Consider the following 26,570-nt stretch of genomic DNA (forward strand, 5'->3'; position numbering starts at 1 on the left):
CTTAACTTTGCACATCCCTAGGTCCTGGGTACTCAGTGAAAATGTGCCTGAGTCAAGACCGACTGACACTATCTGCTCCCTCCCACTACCCAGGGATGTGTCCATGGAAGGTGCCCGATAATTCTCGGTTGAGTGAATGAGTGTCCGAGGCAGGCCGTGGGCTCTAGAGTTTGATGCAGGCATAACGTGAAGGGCCCTGCGGTGTTGAATGCGCAGGGGTAAAGTGCAGCCTAACACATCTGGGCCTGGTGCTCTGAGACCCGGAGCGGGCATCCACACACGAGCAGATGGGGTTGCATAACATTTGGCTGCAAGCCCATGGCCCTGACGTTGACTTCCCTGCGCCTGCTTCCCCGGAGCTGCCGACCTACAGGCAGCAGCAGCAGCAGCTGACAGAATCTTCTTGCTTCTGTGAGGGCAGCTTCTTGGAGAACAAAGAGTCTCCCTCGAGAAAGTGCCAAGTCAGGCAGATTGGAGGTCATTTCAAAAGATGTGCAGCCAGGCTTTCAAAAGGAAGTTTCCCTTTTTTTTTTTCCCCTGTCATGAGAAACTGCTTGAGTTTCTTGTTTGTGTGCAGGATTCACACGGTCAATGGTCTAAAGTCTACACAATGCATTACTCAGGAAAATAGGTAGTGCATTCTCCAAGTTTGGCTACCCTGGCCTCTCAGCCCCAGCCAGCCCACACAGTGAGTGTCCTGTTCACAGCTCAGCACTCCCATCACTCCGCTCAGAGCTGGCTTTTCCTCACCCGCTCCTGTGCTCTCCCCACTGCTCCAGACATGCTGAGTGAGGCTTGGGGCTTGATCCCTTATTAATGATGTGGCTGTGCCCTCTCAGCCCACTCTCCTTCCCACCCTGTCAGCTCACATACGTTCTGAAGCAAACAGGGAGACCAGTTTACAACAACACAAAAAACCAGACTCTAGTCTGTGTGATCTCACCTGCCGAGTCTGAACCCTCGTTCACCCGTGGTGTCCACTGTGCCAACTGCTCGTTTGCAACCCACATTCAATTAACGCGCCCTTGGCCGGAAGCCCTGCATGTCTGGGAAATGAAACCTCTGGACCTCAGAATGCTGAGCTGTCAGGCTGGCGCTTCACGATGACAACACTGCTCCCCTGTGCTTGATACTCTTTCCTTCTCTGCCAGGCAAGTCATCTCCAAAGGCTCACTTCTGTTCCAAGGTTCCTCTCTCTGATGCTTTTTGTTCGGGGAGGGGTTACCTGCACCCTCTTCTTTCCCATCTCCAGACCACCGGAGTTCTTAGGCTCCACACGCACCAGCTCTCCACAAATCAGGAATCATCTGGGGACAGGCTTTATGTTTTCTTGGCAGGACTCTGATTACATTTATGCTGAGCCTCACAAGAGGGCAGGTGTTATTAATCTGGGGCCCAGGAAGCCTCTGATGGGGACCGGACTGTAAAATGTGTAAGAGCGAGTGTCTGTGTGGGGAGCACTTTCTGAGAAGATGGCCCCTGTCCTTCTGCTTCCCAGAAGGGTCTCTGATCCCCTCCCAAAGTTTGCAGCCCACTGTGCTAGAGTGAACTTTCACACTCTACACCTACGTTGCTCTCAGCATGGTTTCTTGTATACTTTCTTTCTTACAAAACAATTTCTGTAGGCATCAGATAGGAAGAAAGATGAGAGGGATGGGGCTGGAAGAACTGAACTGCCATTTACCTTGTCAGCTGCAGGGAAAGCCAGTTTGGTCCCTTTCAGGTGTTCTGAGTGGATAAAGGACACCCATTTGCTCTCCTTGGCCAATAACACAACAAGAATAATTATAGCAAGTACCCGTCTGAGAGCCAGGCACTGTTCAAAAGGTTTTTACGTGTCTTATCTTATTTAATCCTCCCAGTAACCCCATACAGCAGGTGTCATTATTTACGCTTTTAGAGATAAGGAAGTTTGGTTGTAAAGAGATGAATTTGCCTAAAGTCCGGTAAGTGCTAGAATTGGGATTCCAACCTAGGTTGCCTGTTTCCAAATTCGTGCTCTTAATCAAATATGAAATCCTGGGATCCCATCGCAGGCTGGGCAAGGGATTTGAAGAGAAACTTCTCTGAAGAAGACAGGTGCCTGGCCTTCAGACATATGAAAAAATGCTCATCATCTTTAATCATCAGTGAAATGCAAATCAAAACTACTTTGAGATAGCATCTAACTCCAGTGAGACTAGCCTATATCACAAAATCCCAAGACAAGAGATGTTGGCACAGATATGGAGAAAAGGGAACACTTTTGCACTGCTGGTGGGAATGCAAATTAATATATTCCTTTTGGAAAGAGATATGGAGAACACTTAGAGATCTAAAAATAGATCTGCCATTCAATCCTGTAATCCCTCTACTGGGCATATACCCAGAAGACCAAAAATCACATCATAACAAAGATATTTGTACCAGAATGTTTATTGCAGCTCAATTCATAATTGCTAAATCATGGAAGAAGCCCAAGTGCCCATTGATCCATGAATGGATTAATAAATTGTGGTATATGTACACCATGGAATATTATGCAGCCTTAAAGAAAGATGGAGACTTTACCTCTTTCATGTTTACATGGATGGAGCTGGAACATATTCTTCTTAGTAAAGTATCTCAAGAATGGAAGAAAAAGTACCCAATGTACTCAGCCCTACTATGAAACTAATTTAGGGTTTTCACATGAAAGCTATAACCCAGTTACAACCTAAGAATCGGGGGAAGGGGGAAAGGGAGGGGGGTAGAGGGAAGGGGATTGGTGGGATTACACCAGCGGTGCATCTTACAAGGGTATATGTGAAACTTGGTAAACAGTCTGTGAAGCTAGTGAATAACGCCCCATGATTATATCAATGCACACAGCTATGATTTAATAAAAAAAAAATGAAATCCTTCATCTGGTTATAAGTAGGTATTTGCCAAAAAGCAAACTTAATGGGACATAAGGTTATGCTTTTTAGAATCATCACCAGAGAAGGATATATTCATAAGGATTCAGAGATAGGTGACACTTTACATTTGGTATTTTCTATATGCTTATTAAAAACACATTTCTAAAAAAAAAATTAAAGAAAGTAATCTAGGTGACCCCTAGCTAACAGATCCCCTTTGTTAATGTACATGTATGCAGTGTGCTTCACAGAACAGTAGGACCTCTGTTGGTTGATCACTCAAAGGACTGTAACAAACTGGTCAACACACGGTGGTCAACATAAGGAACTAGGCCTACTGTACTGAGACGTTCTACTGTACATGGAAACTGTGGTTCAGGATGTTGAAAGCAAAAAGTACAAAAAAAATCAAAAATGTTTAAAAAAATTCTCCACATTTCTAATATAGAGAACCTCCACAGTTGGCCACCTCCCTACACTGACCACCTCCTTAAAGTGACCTAATTTTCATAGACCAGACAACCACATCAGTACCGTAGGCCTAGTTTCTTATGTTGACCACCTCTATATGTCGACAGTTTGTGACAGTCCCATGGGTGGTCAACCCACAGAGGTCCTACAGTATTTCCTTAGTCCCACAAAACAGGGTCCGTGTGCAGATAGATCCCAGCTGTGGAACCTGGTGCCCGAGCTGCCGAGGCTCCCCCTCCCCACCCCGCATCCTCCTCTTCCCCACCTGGAGTGCTGGGCTTCTCCTTCTGCTCTGCTGCTGGTGTCTTCTTTTCTGCTCTGTGCCTCAGCTGCAGGGACCAGCAGATGGGTGACTCAGAGCTTCCCCCAGGAGTGCCCCTGAGCTCTTGCACTTGCAGGTGGCAGCTCCTGGCCACCCCAAGAGGCCCACCTTAGCTTTCCTCTCGACACCTCACTGCTGCTCTATTCTCAGCCTCACCTGGGGCCCAGGACCCACTCACTATTTCACCTGGGGGTCTGTCTGCCTCCCTCTCTTCTCTTTTCTCATCATCCAGAACATTATAAGTCTTAGCATCTTCACCCCAAAATAGTATGGGAGCCCATGCCCCCTGTCCATCCCAAATCCCTTTGCCCTGGGTCTTTATTCAAGTGCCCGCAGCTGCTGGAGCTCACCGCCCCCCACTCCAGCCTCCACCATGTCCATTCACACTCCCCTCCTTAACAGCTTTCCATGACAGTGATACGTAGTTTGAATCCACGAGCCAGGCACTGTGCGTGAGCCAGGCATTCCCTCCTCTGTGCTTACAGCAGTCCTGGGAGGCAGCTCGCCGACTTCACTGAGTAGAAAAGTAAGGCTTTGACAAGTTAAATAGCTTGCTAAGACCATATGTCTCATGTGGCCAGTCTTGAATGCACAGGTCTCAGCCACCATCATGTCCCCTGGCCTCACTGCAATTGTCTTGTCCCCTGCACATGCTGGGCAGTCTCCCGCTCTGTCCCTTCTGTCTGGAATGCCCACCCTCCTCCTACCCCACAATTCTGTCCTATAAGGCTCAGCTCAGCAGTCACCTCTCCCAGGGAAACTAATCACTGTCTTGGGCTGGGTCCCCGGCTGCACCCCCAAACCCCGGTGAGACCTGTGCGTACATTGTCCTCATTTCTGCTCCTGGGTTCTCGGCAGCAGCCCTGCAGGCACAGGGGCCGAGTCCGTTCTTGCACCCCTAGCACTGAGCCGGCCACCATGATGGACATCTGTGATCACCCCAGTGGTCAGTGCCCTGCTTTCTGTATGTCCTTTTTCTCCGCTTCTTTTCATTCTGCCTTGGACTACAAGTCGCCCCACGGGCAGCTATTGTTTTTTACCTGGTTCTATACACCTGCTGTGCTGCAGGGCAGCTGTGTACCTCAGAATTGTTTAGAAAGATGATGAGTTTTGCTTCCTTTACTTTGGGCGCAGATGCAAACCCAGAATCACAGGCCGGCAGTGTGACCGATGTGCCTCGGGGTTTCACCGCTTCCCTGAGTGTGTGCCCTGCCATTGCAACAGAGATGGGACTGAGCCAGGAGTGTGTGACCCAAGCACGGGGGCTTGTCTCTGCAAGGTAAGATGTGTGGTACCATACCAGGGCCGCCAGCCTCCGATCCGGGAGGAAGTGCTTCGTGAGAGGCCAGGAAAAATCTGATGACAGGTATAGACCGTACCCAGAACAATCAACCCAAACTGTTATCTACAATTTCATGAGGTTCATAGGTTCCCATACAGCCAATTTCTGCACCATGGACCCCGGGTTATCATCCCTGCTCCATGGGGTCCTTCCGGGTTGTAGGAGACCCCCCTGAATTCCCCGTAGATGTCTTGGGTGGTGGGGAGTGGGATGAACCAGTCTCTTCATACTGTGAATCCTCTGGCACTATTTCTCCACCTGCAAGGTGCCGAGGGCTATCTTATGAAATTGAGGGAATGCTCTCTCCCATTTGTGTGTGGTATAAAATTGTTAACAATTAACATGGTATGAATGCCCAACAATTATGTATCTTTTGATGTTTTGTTAACATCCATGTCCTAACATCTCCGGCTGGTGTTTAATTTGTGTAAGTGGCTAATTGCACTCAGAGAAGCTCTGGGCGGGATGATCTCTTGCTTCATGTTTTGCTCCAACAGGAAAATGTGGAAGGCAGCGAATGTCATGTGTGTCGAGAAGGGTCCTTCCATTTGGACCCAGCCAATCCCAAGGGCTGCACCAGCTGCTTTTGTTTTGGAGTCTGTAATCGTTGTCACAGCTCACACAAGCGGAGAGCTAAGGTGAGAACAGACTCCAGGCGCCCTGGGACTTTGTAGATGGATTTGTTAAAACAGGAAGCATTGCCTTGGCTGTTCCTTGGTCTGCAGTGTTTTTTATTCTTGTTCCCTGAATGTTTAGGGTGTCTGCTCAAATGTCACCTGCTTAGAGGGGCTTTCTCTTACTCCCTACAAAATAGCCTGCCCTCCAACCTTACCCTTGTGTTCTCCACCGCATTAATCACTCCTGACATTTGGGGTGGTCAACAAAGTTCATGTGCAGTGGTGTCCGTAAAGTTTGTGTGCAATTTTTTTTTTTTTTTTTTTTTTTTTGCAGTTTTTGGCCAGGGCTGGGTTTGAACCTGCCACCTCTGGCATATGGGGCCGGCGCCCTACTCCTTTGAGCCACAGGCGCCGCCCCAGTGTGTGCAATTTAAAATAGTCGTCTCTTTTAAATTTTACATTTTATTTTAATATTTTTCTATTATCCATCCTCCCCCACCACTAGAATGTAAGCTCCTTAAAGAACAGGGTCTGGAATATAAGAGGTGCTCTATAAATACTCATTGAATGAATAGAGTTCATTGTTTTCTTCCTTAAAAGAAAACCCTGTTTCTGTACTCATAGCACACTGATATACCAAATATGTGGGATTTTGCTCCACACCAAGAATTCACCAATTCTCTCCAGGCACCCACTGGGTGTCCTACAATTCAACTCAATCCTGACACTCTCTACCTGGAGGTAGCATCAGACCTCACAGGTTGAGGGCTCAGTCCTGTAAGACTGCCCCCCACTTCAGATGCCCAATTGCAAGTTGCAGGCCTCTAGTACTTCCTACAGATCTGGCTGTAGGGGGTCCCACCCCCCCCCATGTTTGATAATTTGCTATAACACCTCACAGAACTCAGAGAAACACCTTACTTACTATAGCTTGTTCATTACAAAGAACAAGACAAAGGGTACCGATGAGCCATCAAGAGAGCAGGTGCATGGGGTGGGGTCCCCATGTGTCCCAAGCACAGGACTTGGGGTGTGTCACCCTCCCAGCACTCAGATGTGTTCACCAACACAGGGAACCTTTGAAACCAACATTTAGGGCTTGTATGGGCATTCCATTATGCAGGCATGATTGATTAAATCATTAGCCATTGGTAATTAACTCAATCTCTACCCCCTCTCCAGAGGTCAGGGGGTAGGGCTAAAAGTCCCAACCCTCTAATCATGCCTTGATCTTTCTGGCAGACAGTCCCATCCTGAAGCTACTGAGGGACCCCAACCACCAGTCATCTCATTAGCAAAAAGACACTTGCCACAGCAGAGATCCCAAGGGTCTTAGAAGCTCTATTGTGAGGAACTGGGGACTGAGGCCAAATGTGTGTATTATGACAAAAGATGCTCCTGTCACCTGATCATTTGAGAGAGAGTTTTAGGAGCTCTTCACCAAGACCTAGGGGATAAACCCAGCTTTTAAATAGATACCCCTTACTACTTCACAATACCACACCCTCGTTTCTCTTTTCTTTTTCTCCTCTTACTATTTTACTTTCTTCTCACCTATTTGCCATATCTTTGGCCACTTTTAAAGTTAACATCATGAAACTAAAACATTTGCTGTGTTCATCATTCCATGAGCCAGTAGCCCCGTGCTGGCTCTCCCTGTGTGACGTCTTAGATCCAACAAGTATTGAAAGAAACTATTTTCTATATTCCACTGCCTCCTCCTAAAAGGAATTCAGCCTCATAATTGGACAAAAAAAATTAGTTTGTAAATCCTCTCTGAAGTCCCCTTTCATTACCTCCCCTACATCCCTGGGAAGTGAAAAACATTAATTCTAACCCATCCCTAATGAGTTCTTCCTTTTATCTTAAAACTAACTGGTTTCCTTTGTGACCAGGGAAAGATTTACTTTTGATGCTCCATTGAGAGAAAAATAATGATAGCAGGCCACTGTATTCCACATCACATTTTCCTCTGTAAGGAGCTCGCTATTAAAAGATGCCCACAGTCCTAGTTATGATTCAAACACCCGTTTATTTATTATTGAAACACCTATTGGACACCTGCTAATTGTTCAGCAGCAGGATGTGTTAGAACACAAAGGTAAATCCCACGTGTGTGTGGCCACTGCCCTATAAGGACTCCCCGTGCGTGGCAGGGGGTCAGATGGGGGCTCTGTCATGGGGGCCTGAGGGGTGGGCTCAATAGGAGACACATCCAGGGGGTCCTTGAAGCAGGTGGGAGCCCCACGAACCTTTCTGTTGACGTAGTGCAGGGTCACCAAGGAAGCCACACCCACACTTTTCTGTCCATTGCTTTTGTGTTCCAGTTCGTGGATATGAGGGGCTGGCGCCTGGAGACTGCGGACGGAGTGGACATCGCCGTCTCTTTCAACCCAGGCAGCAACAGTGTGGTGGCGGATCTCCAGGAGCTGCCCGCGACAGTCCGCAGTGCGTCCTGGGTTGCACCCCCTTCCTACCTGGGGGACAAGGTAATGCTATCCCATCACTCCTCTGAGCCCTCTGTGGGCCTCTCGTATCACAGGAGCATCAGCCTCAGGTCAGGTTACTACCATTTTAGGAATTAGGTAAAGTGACTAAAAACAAAGAGATCTTGCTGTGAGGGGCTGAACAAGAGCCTCCATGCCCCCAGCAAAGGAAGTGTGCACAATGGTTTTTTTTTCCATATTTATTTAATGCCAAAGAAGTTTCCTCCAGGAAAGTTCCATTACATGCTATCTGTTGCAAATGGGACACAGTCTCTGACTCTGTCTTCTGGGTGGGAGGCTGTGGGTCTTGCTGTGTGGGCATGGGGAGCGTTGCTTCCTGCCTGTGACCCAGCTCTCCCTGGCTTCATACTTTCCTTCACCTCTATGAGGCTAGCCTGTGCACGGATAGATTATCTGTACTGAGTAACAAACTACACCTACCTTTGTAGCCTAAAGCAACAGTTACCATCTTGACAGTTCCTATGGATGGGCAATTTAGGAGAAGATGGCCCAGAGTCCCTTATAAGGTTGCTGTTGGCCAGGCCATGGTCACCTGGGACTAGAGGATAGCTTCCAAGTTCACTCACTCTGCTACCACGTCCCTGCTCCATGCTGGCTGGTGCTGGAGGCCTCCATTCCCCATCACATGAGACCTTGTTAAGGCTACCTGAGGATCCTCATGACAGGGCAGCTGGCTTCCATCAAAACAAATGATGGGCAGGGTGGAGGGAGACAGCAGATTAGCTCAAGATGCAGCCGCAATCTTTTTATAACCTAATCTCAGAAATAGCACACTGTTGCTCCCTCACTCTGTTCATTAGAAGTGAGTCACTAAATGCAGCCCACTTTCAAGGGGAGGGGAATTAGGCTCCACTTTTTGAAAGCAAGAATACAAAGAATTTGTGGGCATAATTTTAAATGCACCTGACCTCATCAGAAAGGCAGTACTTAACCTGGATAAGTCTATTCAAGGTGTTACCCTGGTGGAGTTGAAACACATTCATCTCGGTAAAGTGTCACAAGAATGGAAAAGCAAATATCCAATGTGCTTAATACTAATATGAAACCAGTTGATAATGTAATTCACACCCACAGGGGAGAATAACTCAATTCCATCAAGTTGTGGGCCAGGAGAAGCAGCTAGAAGGGTGGGGTGCTCCTATTGGCCTCAATGTAGGGGTATATGACACACCTTCTGGGTGCAGAACGTAGCTACAAGAGGAACTTGACCTAACAAATTCAAAGATTGTGACCTAGTTGTTTGTATCCTCACATTAACCTGAAAGAAAAAAAAAAGATGTTACTCTGGAATACCTCCAGACTTAAAGTTCACAGCTCTATGAGGCTTTGCTGGGTTATAGACTCTGGGGAAAGCGTCTGTTGACTGGGACCCAGAAGATCAGCCTTTCCCCCGTTCTCCAGGTGTTGGCATTTTCTGTAGGGTATTTTGTTCTGTCCGATTTGAGGTGAGTTTGCCTCTCATTTCCATCCTTTGGTCACTCCTTCCTTCTTAATTGTTCTTTACTTAAGGGTGGGAGGTGTCGGGGTCAGAGGTGGAGCAGCTCTCAGAAAACCACCACCATTCAGCTCCGTGGGACCAAACTGCTTCTGCTACAAGGAGAAGAGTTCCAAACACCTGCTGGAGCAGTCGGTCATGGCTCCGTACCCCGTGGAATTCACAATAACTTGGGAAATATTCACCATCTGCTTTCAGGGGAATTTTTTTGGGGGGGATGAGGAATTTATTTTTAGAGGTTCATTTTGTGACTGATAGATACCGCCCACTTCTCTCAGTTAAAACAGAAATGAATGGCCTAGATTTTCTAGACCATCTGTGGGTTAAATAAACATTCTGGCTTAGTAATCATCTAGAAAAAAGAAAGGATCTTATTTGTTGCAGTATGAATATTTTTTCTTTTTAACAGAAGTATCATCTTCCTTGTAACAATCATGTTCATGTTAAACATTTTAAATGATAAAAAGTCTCATAAAGTAGAAAGTTGAAATAACCATCCTCAGTCTGAGTCTCTGGATAGAACCCTTGTTGGCAGGTGACTGGGTACCTTTCTAGAGTCTGAGTCTCTGGATAGAACCCTTGTTGGCAGGTGACTGGGTACCTTTCTAGACTTTATGTGCCTCTGCCCGTTTTCTTCAGGCCCCTCTTTTAATTCTCGTGCTATTGATGCTGTTGTGTCCATTTTAGGTTTCCTCGTACGGTGGCTACCTCACTTACCAGGTCAAGTCCTTTGGCCTACCCAGTGACATGGCTCTCCTGGAAAAGAAGCCGGATGTGCAGCTCACTGTAGGTGTCAGGACACAACCACGGGGCAGGAGGTGACAGTTTCAGTTGGTGCTGACTTAAAGACATCTTCATATGTGGCCTATAAGACATTTGGATTAAATGACTTCTAATAATTTGTAGAAACTGAAAGGAAGTGTAGAGCTGGGGTGTCCAACCTTTTTTTTTTTTTCTTTCTGCCATACATTGGAAGAAGAGCTGTTTGGGACCACACATTACACAAACACTAAGAAAAGCTGATCGGCAAAAAAAAAAAAAAAAAAAAAAAAACACAAAGCTTCATGCATACTTTTCGTGATATTTGACACCACAGATAAGCCAATTTCTCACAAAATCAGCAGGTCTGCACCCTTCTCCTCCACCCACCCGCACCCTCCGAAGATGGGACACCCCTGGGAGCATGTAGAATCCTCAGGATTCTGCTTCCTCTGACCGAAGGGTTTCTCTCTTCTCCTCTCCCAAAGTACTTAACTGTATTTTTCCTTGCCTCTCGCAGGTTACTGGCTCCTGTTAAACTTTTTTTCTGTTTCTATCGTATCAATTTAGTTTCATAAAAGTTTTTGAGCCCTGCCTGTGAGCAAGACCATATTGCTGAGCTCTGCAAAGGACGGGTGCCCCCTTTCCTCAAAATGGAGAGAGGATTAGAGTAATATGCTAGTAACTCCAATCCACTGAACAGTGTTTGAGGACAGTCCAAGCAAAGCTCTAGGGCAGCTGGGGTCTGAATAAAAGGGCTGGGAATTGTGTGGTCTGAGGATGTCCTCAGAAGGCTTCATGGTTCATTTTGAGCCAGCCCTTTAATAATGGGCATAAGAAGAGAACTGCCCCTCCAGGGGTAGGGACTAAGGTAAACTGAGGCAGGAAGCAGTGCAGGGCAGGAGTCTGTGCTCAAGGGATGATCAGCTGGTCATAGCTATATTATCACTGTAGTGAGTCACTGCACGGCACACAAGCCTGGAAGGGTTTGATGCTGGGAAAGGAATCTAAATTGATACAGATGGGAGAGGATGGGGGTCTCTGGTGTTTTGAGAAGTAATAGCCTCCACACACTACATGCCTGGCCACACAATCCAGAGTTGCAATCTAAAACATTCCTTGAGGGCAGGAGTGATGTCACATCCTACTTGGAATTCCCCACAATGCAGGCCACAATACCTTGAACACAGGTTGGGATGCCATCGAATGAAGTTGGCTTTATTTCTGGGGTCTGCTCTGTGATCAATGCAAGGAAATTACAGCTTCTTGGAGGGTTTTCTCATGTCGAGCACTATAAACAGGGACCAGCGACTCTGACATACCTCATCACAGCCAAGGGCCTCACATTCTTGGCATATAGGTTCAGGGGCTGCCATGCTGTGTTTTGTTTTTACCAGAATACAAAATTCTATCGAATTGTTGGCCAGGTGCAGTGGCTCATGCCCAGAATCCTAGCACTCTGGGAAGCTGAGGCAGGTGGATTGCTTGAGCTCAGGAGTTCAAGACCAGCTTGAGCAAGAATGAGACTCATCTCTACTAAAAAGAGAAAAATTATCTGGGCATTGTGGCAGGTAAATGTAGTCCCAGCTACTCAGAAGCTTGAGGCAAGGGGATCTCTTGAGCCCAAGAATTTGAGGCTGCTGTGAGGTATGATGGCACAGCACTCTACCAAAGATGACAGAATGAGACTCCCCCCCACCCAAAAAAGGTAGACCAAACAAAAATCTATTGAATTGTTGTTTAAGAATCTCCAAGGAACACTTGCAGAATATCTTGGGAAAAAAAAAAAGCAGCAGTGATTTTAAAGTTATAGTTGAAGGAAAAACAGCTGCACCATAAAAATGATATCACAGCCTTGCTGGTATTTCAGTTTCATGTTTTTGCAGAGCTTCTCACAGTTCCGGCATACCTATTTTTCAGTGCTAAAGAGTTTATTATGCAAACTATTATAGTTCACTGAGAGGTAAGGACCAAAATTTCTTCTTAATTTTCTCTTCAAACACAGAAAATAATTTAGGCGTATGAATCATTTGCTCTGGCTCTTTGTTCCAAACCGCTGTAATTAAGAGCCTCTGGGGCATGTTTCTTAGATTAAGGTTTCAATGATATGTGATTCCAGATGATGCTCTTCTTTCCGCAATAGCAGCCCTAGTGAGTGGAACTCTTTGGGGTTTGATGCTACAACAGAAAGGCTGCGACTTGTGTGTGTTTTTGGTGGGACAGCTGATAGTAGGCACTCCCTGTCCCATCTGCCTTACTGAGAGTTCTCCAGAGCCTTTGAGACAGGTAGGGTGGAGGTCCAGAGTGAGGGAGGCTGGGTCCTGCAAGGGGGAAGCTGCAGGTGAATACTGCCCGCCACACGCCAGTTCTGCACCTCCCTGGCACAGCCAGGCTGGGCCAACCCCTTTCCCTCCCCACCTTCCTTAGTAATCCACCCACCAAAGTACTTGCTGCCTATCACAATCTGAAAGCAGCATTTTCTTTTTTTTTTTAAGTATTTTACTATTTATTTAGTAATAGTAAGAGATTGTAAAAACCTCAAAGCTGGAAGGGGTTATCAAGGAGCATCTAGTCTGTCTCCCTTCTTTTCTTTTTCCTTTTTTTTTTTTTTTATTAAATCATAGCTGTGTACATTGATATGATCATGGGGCATCATTCACTAGCTTCACAGACCGTTTGACACACTTTCATCACACTGGTTAACATAGCCTTCCTGGCATTCTCTCAGTTACTGTGCCAAGACACTTAGATTCCACATTTACCAAGTTTCACATATACCCTTGTAAGATGCACCGCTGGTGTAATCCCACCAATCCCCTTCCCTCTACCCACCTCCCCCCTCCCTCCCCTCCCTTTCCCCCTTCCCCCTATTCTTAGGTTGTAACTGGGTTATAGCTGAAAGCAGCACTTTCTGCATTTACTACAAAGCCTGGTCTTTAAAAAAAAAAAAAAAAAAAAAATTCCTACCTTTTTTTTAGCTACTTTAGGTCCAGGGAATTTTCCTGATTTTCCTACTGTGAAAAGGCACTGTGATCACGGTTATTATTCTGTTTCCATGTCATTAATCCTTTTACCAGTCAGTTAATTCTGAGCGATTTTTTAGGAGTCAGGCAATTCATAGAATATGGGTCCGTGGAAGTTTTTTCCTCGGATCAATTATAAATCTCGAAACATCCCAAGTGAGGCACTGAGGCACTCACAGTTTTCTTTCCACAGGGCCAGCACATGTCTGTCATCTATGAAGAACCAAACAGCCCCCGGCCAGACCGGCTACATCATGGGCGTGTGCAGGTGGTTGAGGTAAAGGAAAGTTCCTGATGGCTCTTTCTGCTTTTTGCCTTAACTATTTCAGAAAATCGTGATTTTGTTATAAGATTTTAAAAATATAAATTATATTTATATAAATGTAAATGTACAGGTGCTGGTTAAGCATCCCTGATCCCCAAACCTGAAATTCAAAATGCTCCCAAATCCCAAACTATTTGATTGCCAACATGACATTAAAAAGGAAATGCTCACTGGAACATTTCAGATTGGGGGTTTTCTGATTAGGGATGTTCCATCTGTAAGTAAAATGCAAAATACTCCACAATCTAAAAAAAATCTGAAATTTGAAACACTTCTGGTCCAAAACATTTCAGACAAGAGACGCTTCATGTGTATAGATTTCAAATACAAATGATATAAAATATAAAATGATTGGTGTACCGGAGGCTTTGTACTATCTTTCCAGTACCGTAGCACTAGCTCAGGCCTGTTTCACAATTAATTATCCTTGTCTTATAAACTCCATAGGCTTGAAAATGGTACCACATAATTTCCTCTCATCCTTAGGTCTAACCTAAGACCTATTTAGTGTCTAAAAAAGGCTTGGGATGGGTGGACAGCAAAGCCACAAAAATATCTTACATCAAAAGCAAGTAATATAGCTAAATATAGGAAAGCTCCTCAGATCATAAAACATTTTATTACATCTATTTGGTTACAACTATTACTTAAAAATAGTGTTCCATTTATATTATCAAATGTGTTCAATACCTAAAGTTGAAACTTTTGAGTACCTTGAACTTGCAGACACATTTTAACATTTCTGTATACCTGTGCGGTGGAAGGCTACTTGGCAATAAAATAAAGTATTGATGCCTTCTACAACATGAACGGATCTCAGGAACGTGATACTACATAAAAGAAACAAGACATAAAAGGCCACATGATTCTATTTAAGGTGAAAAAGTTCATGGCAGCAAAACTGGTGAAGGAAGAACCCCCAGAAATTCTCTCCTCCCTAGAAGCAATGAGAAAATTGGTACCAAAAAAAGAAAAATAGCGTCAACTTTTTCAGAACTCTGGAAATTAATCAAAAACTTGCAGCCATTTAGAAAGTATTTATTCAAGAAAAAAAATGAAATGACTGAATCTCTGTAAGAACAGTGAGCTTTTTGGCATTCAACTTGCCTAGTCCCATCTTCCTCTCCCCGGCTTCCCAGGAGCCTTGCAAACCAGCAGCCCCAAATTATAGTGAGATCTAGCAGCGTGGCAGCCACTAGAGAGAGTAGAGTGGAACTGGAGTTCCTTCAAAGTCTCTTTCCCAGACAACTGTCATAATTTGACCAGGCTGGAGGTTTTTCAGAAAATCCCAATTGCAAGCTTATCTTTATTTGACCTGACTGCAGCTTTTCCTCTGGGACTGTTGTGGAAAAGATTGAGATTATTTAACATCATTGCTGCCTGAGGTGGTTGGAGCAAACAATAAGATATCGCAAAGCTGAAAAAGCTGGGGATTGAGATGTTTATAGGTGCTTTGAAAGGCTCAACCTTAGTCCTGGGAATGTAGCAGGCTATGCACAGTTGAGGACTGTGCACGTATCAGGATTGGGCATATACCAAGGTATGTGTGCACGCTGAGGAAAGACCCAAGAAGGCTCTAATCGCTCCCCTCTGGCTGATGTGGAGACGGTGCAAGCAGGAAGTGAGAGCTAAGGTAGAGTTATCAACTCCCTGGCTGAGAGTTGAACTTTGAAAATATATTTTTCTTTCTAGGCATTTAAGGAAATTTTGTCCAATCATTAGCTGATCACTAAGCTAACAAAGCAGGGATATTAGTGGACACACACGACAAATAATACAGACTTTTGAGAATTAGTACAGGAAAGTTACTAAACAAACAAACACCCCAACAAACTCAGGGAGTGAGGTGAATATGATCTCCAGATTTGCCACATTGTATTACTTTAAATGTCCAACTTTTAATAAAAAATTATGAGATACGCAAAGAAACAAGAAAATATGGTCCATACAGACGTAGAGGTAGAGGCCCATACACTGTCATTGAAAAAGATCAGATATTAGACTTAAAGACTTTAAATCAACATTTTAAATGTGTTCAAAGAATTGAAGAACATCATATCTAAAGAACTAAAAAACATGTGAGAACAATGTCTCATATTGGATATAAATAATATCAAGAAAGAAATAGGAATTATAAAAAAGAACCAAATAGAAATTCTGGAGTAAAAAAGTACAATTACTGAAATGAAGAATTCACTAGAAAGGATGCTACAGACTGAGGTGGCCAACACATAGGTAAATATTTTATAAAATTTTATAATGAATATTTGGTAAATAAAGGTACATTTAGTTAAAATTTCCCATTTTCCCTAGGCATAGTGACTTTATGGGCAACTTTTAGGACACCCTGTACTATTGAAATTAAGATGGTATTTATATAATTGTTTTTGGCAGTATGGGAAAATCGATAGAGGCAGAATGTAGATTAGTGGTTGTCTGGACCTGAGGAATGGGTTTGTAATTACACATTGGCAGTTCTTTATGGAGTAATGGAAATGTTCTAAAATTATATTACTGTATGCTTCTGTAAATTTACTAAAAATGTTACACTTAAAATGAGGGAATATTATTGTATGTAATAAATACCTCAACTTGTTAAAAATATAAATTAAAATGATAAAAGTTTTGGCCAGGTGTGGTGGCGCACACCTGTAACTCTAGCACTTTGGGAAGCTGAAGAAGGAATTCTTGGTCAGGAGTTCAGCTCTAAGCAAGAGCTAGACTCCCATCTCTACAAAAAAAGAGAAAAATGTAGGCCCTATGCTCGTAGCTCAGTGAGTATGGCGCGGGCCATATACACCAAAGGTGGCAGGTTCACGCCTGGGCCGGGCCAGCTAAACGACAATGACAACTGCAACAAAAAATAGCTGGGTGTTGTGGCGGGCACCTGTAGTCCCAGCTACTCCAGAGGCAAAGGCAAGAGAATTGCTTAAGCCCAAGAGTTTAAGGTTGCTGTGAGCTGTGATGCCATAGCACTCCACCAAGGGCGACAGAGTGAGACTGTGTCTCAAAAAAAAAAAAAAAAGAAAGAAAGAATCAGACAGCGTAATGGCACACGCCCGTAGTCCTAGCTCCTGGAAAGGCTGAGACAGAAGGGTGGCCGCAAACCAGGAATTTGAGGTTCTAGTTAGTAATGATGACTCCACTGCCCTCTAGCCTGGGCAACAGAGTGAGACATTCTCTGAAAAAATAATTATAGAAGTATATTATATTTATATATAATAAATGCCATTTATTGAATGTCTCTACCTGCTGGGCACTGTGCAGAATGCTTTATATACATTAGATAGCTTAATTCACTTTGTCTTCATGATACCCCTGCGAGATTAGGTATTATTATGCCTATTCAGAGATGTGAAAACCGAATTCTTAGGAGACAGAACACTATAAAGGTTAAAAATAGAGGTTTTTAGACTCAGCGCCTGTGGCTCAAGCTGCTAAGGTGCCAGCCACATACACCGGAGCTCGCAGGTTCGAATCCAGCCCCGGCCTGCCAAACAACAGTGACAGCTGCAACCAAAAATAGCCAAGCGTTGTGGCAGGTGCCTGTAGTCCCAGCTACTTGGGAGGCAGAGGCAGGAGAATTGCTTGAGCCCAGGAGTTGGAGGTTGCTGTGAGCTGTGATGCCACAGCACTCTACCCAGGGTGGCAGCTTGAGGCTCTGTCTCAAAAAAAGAAAAAAAATATATATAGGTTTTTATATGAAAAGATTCTCAAATCACTTAATCATTAGAATGAAAATTAAAACCACAGTGAGCAACTGCCTCATACCTATTGGGATGTTTACTATAAAAACACACATACAGAGAAAATAACAGGTGTTGGTGAGGATACAGTGAAATGGGGACTCTTGTACACTATTGGTGGCAATATAAAATGGTGCACCTGCTCTGGAAAACAGTTTGGAGGTTCCTCAAAATATTAAAACTAGAATTACCACACGATCCAGCAGTCCCATTGCTGGGTGTATAATTAAAAGAATTGGAAACATGATCTTGAAGAGATATTTGCACACTCGTGTCATTGCCTTTTTCTTTAATTTTTTTTCCTTCTTTTTTTTTGTTGGGGATTCATTGAGGGTACAAGAAACCAGGTTACACTGATTGCAATCATGTCTTGCCCCCAAAAGGTGTGGCACACACCAAGGCTCCACCCCCTCCCTCCTTCTTTCTCTTTCTGCTCTCCCCTTCCCCACCTCATTGACTTTTTCACACTAGCCAAGAAGCAACCTACATGTCCATCAACAGATGAATAGATTAAAACATACCTACCATAGGACAATATTCAGCCTTACACAAAAAGGAAATTCTACACTATGTGATAACATGGATGACCCTTGTAACAAGTTAAACAAGCCAGTCACAAAAAGACAAATAGTTCATGATTCCACAGACATGAGTTATCTAAAGTAGTCAAACTCTTAGAAATTAGAATGGTCGTTGCCAGGGGATGGGGAAAGGAGGAAACAGGGAGTTGTTCGGTAGATACATAGTTTCCTTTTTTCCAGGTGCATAAATTCCAGAGATCCGTTGTGTAACATTGTGCTTATAGATAATACTGCATTGTTAAAAATGGTTAAAGTGGTAAATTTCATGTTACATGTTTTTTTGCCACAATAAAAACATAAAATAAAATAACATGAATGCGAGTGCAAAAAAAGATCATACTTTCCACCACGGCTATTTACATTTAAGACATAACCTATGTGACTCAGCTGGGTTTCACGTGCCTTCTTTCCTGTATCTTTCTCATTCATGTTACGTTTGCACCAATGTGCATTTTAAAATAGACATAAAAGTTTATTTTGTTTTATTGCCCCTGATTTCCTAGCTTCCTTTTTTTCTCGCTTCGTGAGACTACCTCAGGATGATTTCTGAATGTAAACGCTCCGGGAGGGCCTTCCCCATCTTTATTTTTCCTTCTGCATGCTGTCTGTCTTGTCCTTGACCCACTCTGGGTGTCTGCCTCTTTGGACTCCCTGCAAGTGACTTGTCTAAGGCAGACTCTGCCTTTCTGTTTGCACGTGTAGAGAAACTTCAGACACGCCAGCAGCCGAGCCCCGGTGTCTAGGGAAGAGCTGATGACCCTGCTGTCTAGACTGGCAGGTGTGCGCATCAGAGGCCTCCACTTCACCGAGACGCAGCGGCTCACCCTGGGTGAGGTGGGGCTGGAGGAGGCCTCCGACACGGGAAGTGGGCGCACGGCCCAGGAGGTGGAGATGTGTGTCTGCCCCCCTCACTACACTGGCGACTCATGTCAGGTAGGAAGTTTTGCCATTCATGGCATTCCCCCAGGGAACTGCGTGGTCCGCTGTTCTGGCTGCTGGTCAGCACTGTGGGATGGTTTAGTGTAACAGTCCCCAACCTTTCTGGAACCAGGGACTAGTTTTATGGAAGACAATTTTTCCACAGGTGGAGGTGGTGGTGGGGAATGGAACAGGAAGCAGAGCTCAGGCGGTGACGTGAGGGATGGGGAGTGGCTATAAAAACAGATAAATCTTCCTTCCTCACCTGCTGCTCACCTGCTGTGCAGCCTGGTTCCTAACGGGCAGTACCTGTCGGTGGGGAGGACTAGGGCTGCAGGTTGAGGGCCCTCTCTCCATTGTTTCTCTGTTCAAATTTCTGCTGGGCTGTAGCCTGTATTTTACCTAGTCTCCCTGCAAGAATTAAATGTCAAAAAGACATCACCAGGGTCTCAAGATTTATAGTCGAGCCAGAGGAGCTCCCAGATGGTGGGGACCAGAGAAACGAGCAGTCAGACGGAGCCTGCCAGTCGGCACCCCGGGATTTGAGTCCCTGCCTTCCTAATGGCTGACCCAGGGTGTTCATGCTTTTCTCTAAGGCAGGGTCTGCGTCCAACCACCCCCCGCCCACCAGTAGAGTTGAATTCTAGAGAATGTCCCAGGTCCCCATTTTCTAACTCACAGTGGGACCATAGTGTTTGAGATCTGTTCAACCTGGGCTGTCCTCAGTTGATTAAAATCACGGCGCCTGTGGCTCAGTGAGTAGGGCGCAGGCCCCATATGCCAAGGGTGGTGGGTTCAAACCCAGCCCCGGCCAAACTGCAACAACAAAAAAATAGCCGGGCGTTGTGGCGGGCGCCTGTAGTCCCAGCTGCTCGGGAGGCTGAGGCAAGAGAATCACGTAAGCCCAAGAGCTGGAGGTTGCTGTGAGCCGTGACGCCACGGCACTCTACCCGAGGGCAGTAAAGTGAGACTCTGTTTCTACAAAAAAAAAAAAAAAAAGAAAGAAATATGAAAAAAATGAAATTCTTTAATATCTCAAGTTATGAATATGTTCTTTTCCTAAAGACATGGAGGGAAAGCCCAGTGTGAGTATAATTGGTAGGAAACAGCAAACACTGTCCTTCTTCGGGCTCCCTAGGCCCAGCGTATGTGGACTTAGCCAAACCCTTCACTTTCTTCGCTGGCCCCTTCCTACCAGGAGACTCCAAGGTGATCTCCACACAAGACTTTCTATTTTTTTCAGTTACCTGAAATATCTTACCTGCCCAGATTTTTGGGGGACCCTTGAGTTGAACCCCTTCGAGCACAGGTTGCCTACATTCTGCCCTTCCCTCTGTCTCTTCTTTAGCCTGATGAAAATAGATCGCCCCAGGGGAGGAGAGGGCCCTCTGGATTGCCACCCTCCCGCCCAGGGCGTGTTCTCTGCGGGTGACTCAGCCTGTGATTTATGCCTGCTCTAATCGTCTAGTGCGGTCTGTGGGTAAGGTGAGTAGAAGGTGATGCCGCCCCACCTCACAGGAATTACAGAGCGGTGCGCTTACCTGCAGGACTGTACTCTGTGCTCCAGCACAGGCTGACTCATGTGTGAAGTTTAAAGGTGGAGCTCGGCCAGACAGACTTCCTTACCTGAGTCAGGCAGGCCCGGGCACTGAGCAGGAAGGGCAGTTATAAGAGGAGAGACAGAGCACTCTGCACAGCCGGCGGGACGCCCTGGAACCAGAATGCCCCCGGCAGAGAGGCTGTCAGCCTGCAGCACGGGCTGGCTGTGGATTTTTGGGGTAGCCCTGGGGCAGTGTCTGGGGTACAGTTCACAGCAGCAAAGGGTACCATTTCTTCAGCCTCCGGGTCAGAGTCAACTGCAAACAAGTTATGTGGAGTTTAGACCCAGCCAGGTAATGTTCCTTTTAAATTTGGGGTTGGGACAGGGATGGATTTCCAGCTTTGTGACATTTTGAGTTAAGGAGATGGATGAATAAACGGTGGGCTGGGGGGAGGGGCCAATGGCCTCCTTGTAGAGTTGACTGGCAGGGTTTATTATGGTACTTGACAGATTGCTCTCTGGAGCTATTAACCACAAACCTCATAAATATCAGCCCACCTGGAAATGCCCAGGCTGTTGAGAGCTTGAATGCTTGTGGGGTGTTAATGTAACTGTAAAACTTTGTGCCCTTCAGAGAGGAACCTCAGCCTTGGGAACAAAAGAGTCCTGTGCCTATATGTTCCCAAATGCTGCTTGGAAGAAAATTTATCCACAAAGTAAAACATGAGAAACAGTGGAATCCATGCTTAAGAAAAGTGATCAAAGTTTGCATAATACCTAACAGACATGCTTCAATTTCCCAGGCATGAAACATTCATAAATTCTGCTTGCTTTCTTTAAACTTCCTGGACGTTATGTGTATATTTACAGGGAAATAAATCTCATGGGTGCTGAAATAATCCTAGAAACCGGATTCGTACTACCAAAGTTGACTGGAAAACTTAACCTGAAAAATCACTTTAAAAAACCTTAACTAGTTACAAAACTCCTTTATTGAAATAATATATTAGGACACATTGATTTTCATTTATAGAGTTAAGTCTTCAATGTCATCTGAATACGTGAACTGAATTTTTTGTAAGATGTGGCTTTGCTTCCTAAGATATGAGAAAATGCTTATTGACAAATGCTGTGAGTGTTGACATGACGTATAACTCTTGCAGACTGCTTTTTTCTGCTTCTAATCCAAAGCAAATGAAGATGGATGATTTCGTTTAAATCAGGACAGACTATCCTACCCCCAAGCATGTTTAATTAAGCTTTTATTTAGGCAGGTTGCCTTAAACTCACCAGATTGTTTGAACAATCAACTAATGAGATTATTTGTTTATTGGAACAATTTGCTCTTTACCAAACACGATTATTTTATAAGCAGGTAATGGGACACATGGTGGTAATTATAAGGTCCTTGCCACTTCTTAGTAGAGATTGTAAATCTGATTTCACCATCATTGGCTGCTTGTAGATGTATCTTTCAGTTGTGCTTTAAGCAGCAGAACATTCCTTTCATACTTTGTTCTCCTTTAGACAAGCCTATTCACATAACACCTAAAGTCATCTATTTTTTTTTTGCAATGTGCTCCTTTGCCTAAATATGGTCCCTAATAGCTTGAAAAAACAATATGTTGGTCTTGTTTTGTGTGTGTGATCATTGGTAATTCCCAAAGAGATCCTGGCAGCACCCGGAGGTTCCACCCCCCAGGAGGGCCTGAGGCTTCTGTCTCCCTCCCCCTCCTGTCCCTTCTGCCTGATCAGGGAGAAAGACTTTTGTGACCACGGATGAATGAGGGTGGACTGTTCATTTCAAGATTTCCTTTGACTGTAGTTTCAGAGTCGTACAGACGTATATACTGTTTAAAGGGATTAAAGACTATTCTTTTTTTTTTTTTGTGGTTTTTTTTTTTTGGCCGGGGCTGGGTATGAACCTGCCACCTCCGGCATATGGGACCGGCGCCCTACTCCTTGAGCCACAGGCACCGCCCCTAAAGACTATTCTTTATCTTGTAATATTAATTTTTCCTGATGTTTTCAACAGGGGCACATAGGAATCAGTGAAAGAAACTGGGGACAGAATTTGACTTTAATCTGTGCCCTGATTAGTTCTGCCAAAAAAGGGAGGGGGGGAGAACATGTCTATGATTCTATTTAAAGATAGACTCTAAATAATGTTTAATGGCTGGTATAAGAATAATTGCTTTTCCCCCCTCTCTTGGAGGCATTCTTAAGTAGAATCCTTTTTAAAAAAGAATTCTTTTAAAAAGATGTTAGTTTATGAAAAGAAAACTGCAATTTTTTTTTCATCCGGACGAAAAAGTATCACTTGTATTAAGCTGGAAAGAGACAATATACTGGAGATGGTAATAATCAAGGAAGCAAGACCACATCCCGGGGCTCCCTCGGGCTGAGTGTCCGTGTGCGCAGTGCTCGGTACAGACCAGATCTGGTGCGCAGTCGTGTGGGAACTCAGAACGCTCCCTCCCCCTGGGTTCCCTGTTGCCCATGGACGAATGAGTGGCAGTGGAGTGATTGCATCAACTATGCCATGATTGTGTAGAGCCCAGTTAAGATCCTTATACTCCCACCCCAATTCCTGCTCCTATACTGCTCCCTACCAGTCCAAACCCACACTGGGAGAGGGCATGGCTGCTGGAAGAGAACTTGAACTTGAAGTGACTTGCTTAAGTGTCCTCCCTTTTAAGGACAGGAGTCCTGTCTTTATTTATCTATCCCCACCCCCTCTCCATTCACCCTCAAAACAAGCCGTGTGAGAAGGACTCTCTGCCTCCCCACTTCTCTTTGATTTCCTTACTGTAAGTCTCACATTCCCACCACGGTGTGGGAATCAAACAGAACCTGACAGAGATGCAGGTGGACTGACTGAGGCTAAAATTAGGACTCTACACACTGGCTGAAGAAAAGATGAAAAAGTGAATGCTTCGGCTGAGCTCAGTGGTGTGCACCTGTAGTCCCAGCTACTCAGGAGGGTGAGGCTGGAGGATTATTTGAGCCCAGTCGTGAGCTATGATTACACTATGAAAAGCCACTGCACTCCAGCCTGGGCAATATGGCAAGACCCAATCTCTAAAAAAAAGAGTGACTGCTTCACAGTCAGAACTGTCAATGCTTTGGATAATGATTTTTTTTTTTTATTATTCATGAAACACTTTGTTTGCAAAACAGGGTTGTAGCCCGGGATACTATCGACATAACAAAGGCTTGTATACCGGAAGATGCCTTCCCTGCAATTGCAACGGACACTCAAATCGATGTCAGGATGCCTCAGGAATATGTATTGTGAGTAAATTGATACTCTGATGCAGCCAGCAGGCAATCTGTTTCTCCCCACTTCTCCCTACTATGCCTGGAGACATCAGTGACACATCTCCTCCCAAACCCTACATAGAGGTGGCTGCATAAAAGTAAGAGACTCCAGCTTTATCAGACTGGGTTATTTTACATTTCGTTTTCTCCTCCATTTTAACATGCACCATCAGAAGAGAATGCCTGTCTCAACAATTAAATTAAATTATCTTTTAATGCTTCATTAAAAGATATCAACAGGTAGACTAGGGGATCGGCACTTGTGAGGATATGACAAATCAGAGGTGTGAGTTTGGGCCCCAGTTTTGTTGGGGTGGCAGAAAGATAGCATCAGAGGAGCAGGAACTCAGGACACAGCAGGGGAGAAGGGTACTGAGAAAGGCCTAAGGCTCCATGCAGTCCGTCTGACATAAATACCACTACACCAGGACAGAAAGACACACAGGGGCTTGGGGCAGACAGACACTGGGGACAGAAAAGAGCCACCTCACCGCTCCCCTCCTCACTGCCTCCTGGGCTCCGCCCTGTACTGATTTTTTTTTCTTCAAGTTCTCCGTGTAGGCCTTGATATCTATAGCTTACTCACTGGACAATGGATCTTACTTTGGAATATTTTATAAAATTCCCCTCCATGAAATTACAGTAGAACCTCTGTAAACTAATCACCCAAGGGACTGCCAGAAACTGGTCCACATACGTAGGTGGAGGAACTAGGCCTACTGTACTGATCGTAACAAGTGGTGCATGTCCAGTCTATGAAAATAAGTCAACTGAAGGAGGTGGTCAGTGTAGGGAGGGGGTCAGCTATGGAGATTCTACTGTAGTTACTTAAGAAATTTTCTTTGCATCCATTTTTACATATCCTGCTTCTTTCATCCCCATTCATCAGAGTTCTTCCCCGCAGCCAGGGCTTCCCTTGTTAGGAGAATAGATAGTTTCTAGGGTAGAAATAACCTCAATACTCCCAGGGATGCAAAACCCCACTTGTGTTGTGCTCCTTTGGATATACAATAGAGCCTCCATAGTTGATCACCTCCCTACATCGATCACCTACTTAAGTTAATGTAATTTGCATGGACCAGACATGCACCACATGGATGTGTCAATACAGTAGGCCTAGTTTCTTATCCACCTCTGTATGTTGACCTGTTTGTTACAGTCCCTTGTGAGGCCAACTTACAGAGGTTCTGCTGTATACTCCCTGGCACAGATTTCCTTTACAGTGTGTAGCTAGAGTGCATTTCAACTGCACTCTAAGCTTAAACTGTATTGGGTCCTTAAACTGTATTAAGCTAGTTCACTGTGGCCCAGGCATCGTTTCCTGGGCAAGATGCGACAGGTCAGAACAGGAAGTTCTTGTACAGATCCTCCTGATAGAATATGTTGTTGAATTGCAACCTTATAAGTTCAAAAAAAGCATTAGGAAATATTATTTTTCAGTTTGATAGTATTCCTATGTGATAGTTTGTGTAAGTTGTGCGTGACACGGGTAGATGCTTTAATTAAAAATAAATATTTATCTTATCACTGAACCAGTGCTACAGGTCAAGTTGGCCTTATAAAGGCTGCCAAAGAACAAAGGGCCTTTTCTTTGTAGCCCATTCACCTAGTGAAAGGATAACTTGCGAAAATTGTAATTCATTTTTAATCAAACAAGATTTTCTTTTTTATTTCCTTTCTTTGTCCCTAATGGCCTTCTGTCCCATAGAGGCCATTCATTCATTCAGGAAACCTTTAGTGAGTGTTTGCTATTGTGGCAGGTACCGAGCTAAGGGCTAGGGTTCAAATCATTAGACATAATCTCTCTTCTCAAGAAGCTTGCTGTCAGGAGGACGGGGTGGCTCACACCTGTAATCCTAGCACTCTGGGGGTCAAGGCAGGAGGATTGCTTGAGCTCAAGAGTTCCAGACCAGTCTGAGTAAGAGTGAGACCGTCTCTACCAAAAATAGAAAAACTAGCTGGGTGTTGTGTTGGGCAACTATAGTCCCTTATAGTGCCAGCTACTCGGGAGGCAAGAAGGCACACATGCACACACATGCGGCATCCAAGTCTGCACTCCATTAACTTCTCTCATTCTCAAAGAGTGGGGATGAGTAAATCAAGTACCTTTGAATATCGAATGGGCTTTCCAGCTGATTCCACTGCTAACCGACCTCTACCTCTCAAGGTCCGAAATTAATGTCTAAAATTGGGGTCCTTCCCCCAAGTGAAAATCTCCATGTCATTTCAAGACTAAGCTTTGAAGTTTGAAAGATAAGGAGCGCAACTCCTGGCCAGTACAGCGCCAGGGTGTGTCCGTGTGTCACCAGCCAGAGGGACTGCAGTGACGCCCCACTCCCCGATGAGGCCCTGCCTTTCTCCGCCTTTCCTTGCCCCACTGTCTCCCCATGTTTTCTTCTCTCTCCTGAGTTCCCCTGGCCTTCTGTTCCCTCTGTCACCTCTTATTGTCCTCTGTTCCCTTGTCCCTCCCCTTTTCTCTTCTTATCTTCCTTCTTCAGTGTCCCTCTTTTCATTCCCATCTTTCCCACTACTGGGAAAGGTTTTATGTGGAATTCACAGCTGAGGCAGTTGCTGTGAGGCTCACAGATGGCAGGAGGCCACCACCCGTGGAGGCGTCTCAGGCTCCCTCTAGCTGTGTCCTGTCCCATTACGCTTCAGCCTCTGGGACACCCATCACTCCTCTCTCCTTCCACGCACAGGACTGAGGTTCTGCAGGCTCCGTTC

At 45.0% G+C, this 26,570-nt stretch overlaps 1 protein-coding gene across 2 annotated transcripts in view; it reads left to right on the forward strand.

The window, feature by feature from the left end:
- The window catches only part of LAMA3 (laminin subunit alpha 3), a 285,924-nt gene that overhangs the window by 189,480 nt on the left and 69,874 nt on the right, over positions 1–26,570 (forward strand). Inside the window, exons 33-39 of one of the 2 annotated variants that reach the window (XM_053571366.1) lie at positions 4,807–4,951; positions 5,512–5,652; positions 7,959–8,120; positions 10,321–10,419; positions 13,609–13,692; positions 18,770–19,000; positions 23,706–23,819. In XM_053571366.1, the coding sequence (XP_053427341.1) occupies positions 4,807–4,951; positions 5,512–5,652; positions 7,959–8,120; positions 10,321–10,419; positions 13,609–13,692; positions 18,770–19,000; positions 23,706–23,819 (976 nt within the window). Of the gene's footprint in view, positions 1–4,806; positions 4,952–5,511; positions 5,653–7,958; positions 8,121–10,320; positions 10,420–13,608; positions 13,693–18,769; positions 19,001–20,528; positions 20,878–23,705; positions 23,820–26,570 lie in introns of those variants that run through there. The other variant, XM_053571367.1, reaches the window with a different exon arrangement.

Source organism: Nycticebus coucang, chromosome 19 (assembly GCF_027406575.1).
Source record: "Nycticebus coucang isolate mNycCou1 chromosome 19, mNycCou1.pri, whole genome shotgun sequence".
Lineage (NCBI taxonomy): Eukaryota > Metazoa > Chordata > Mammalia > Primates > Lorisidae > Nycticebus > Nycticebus coucang.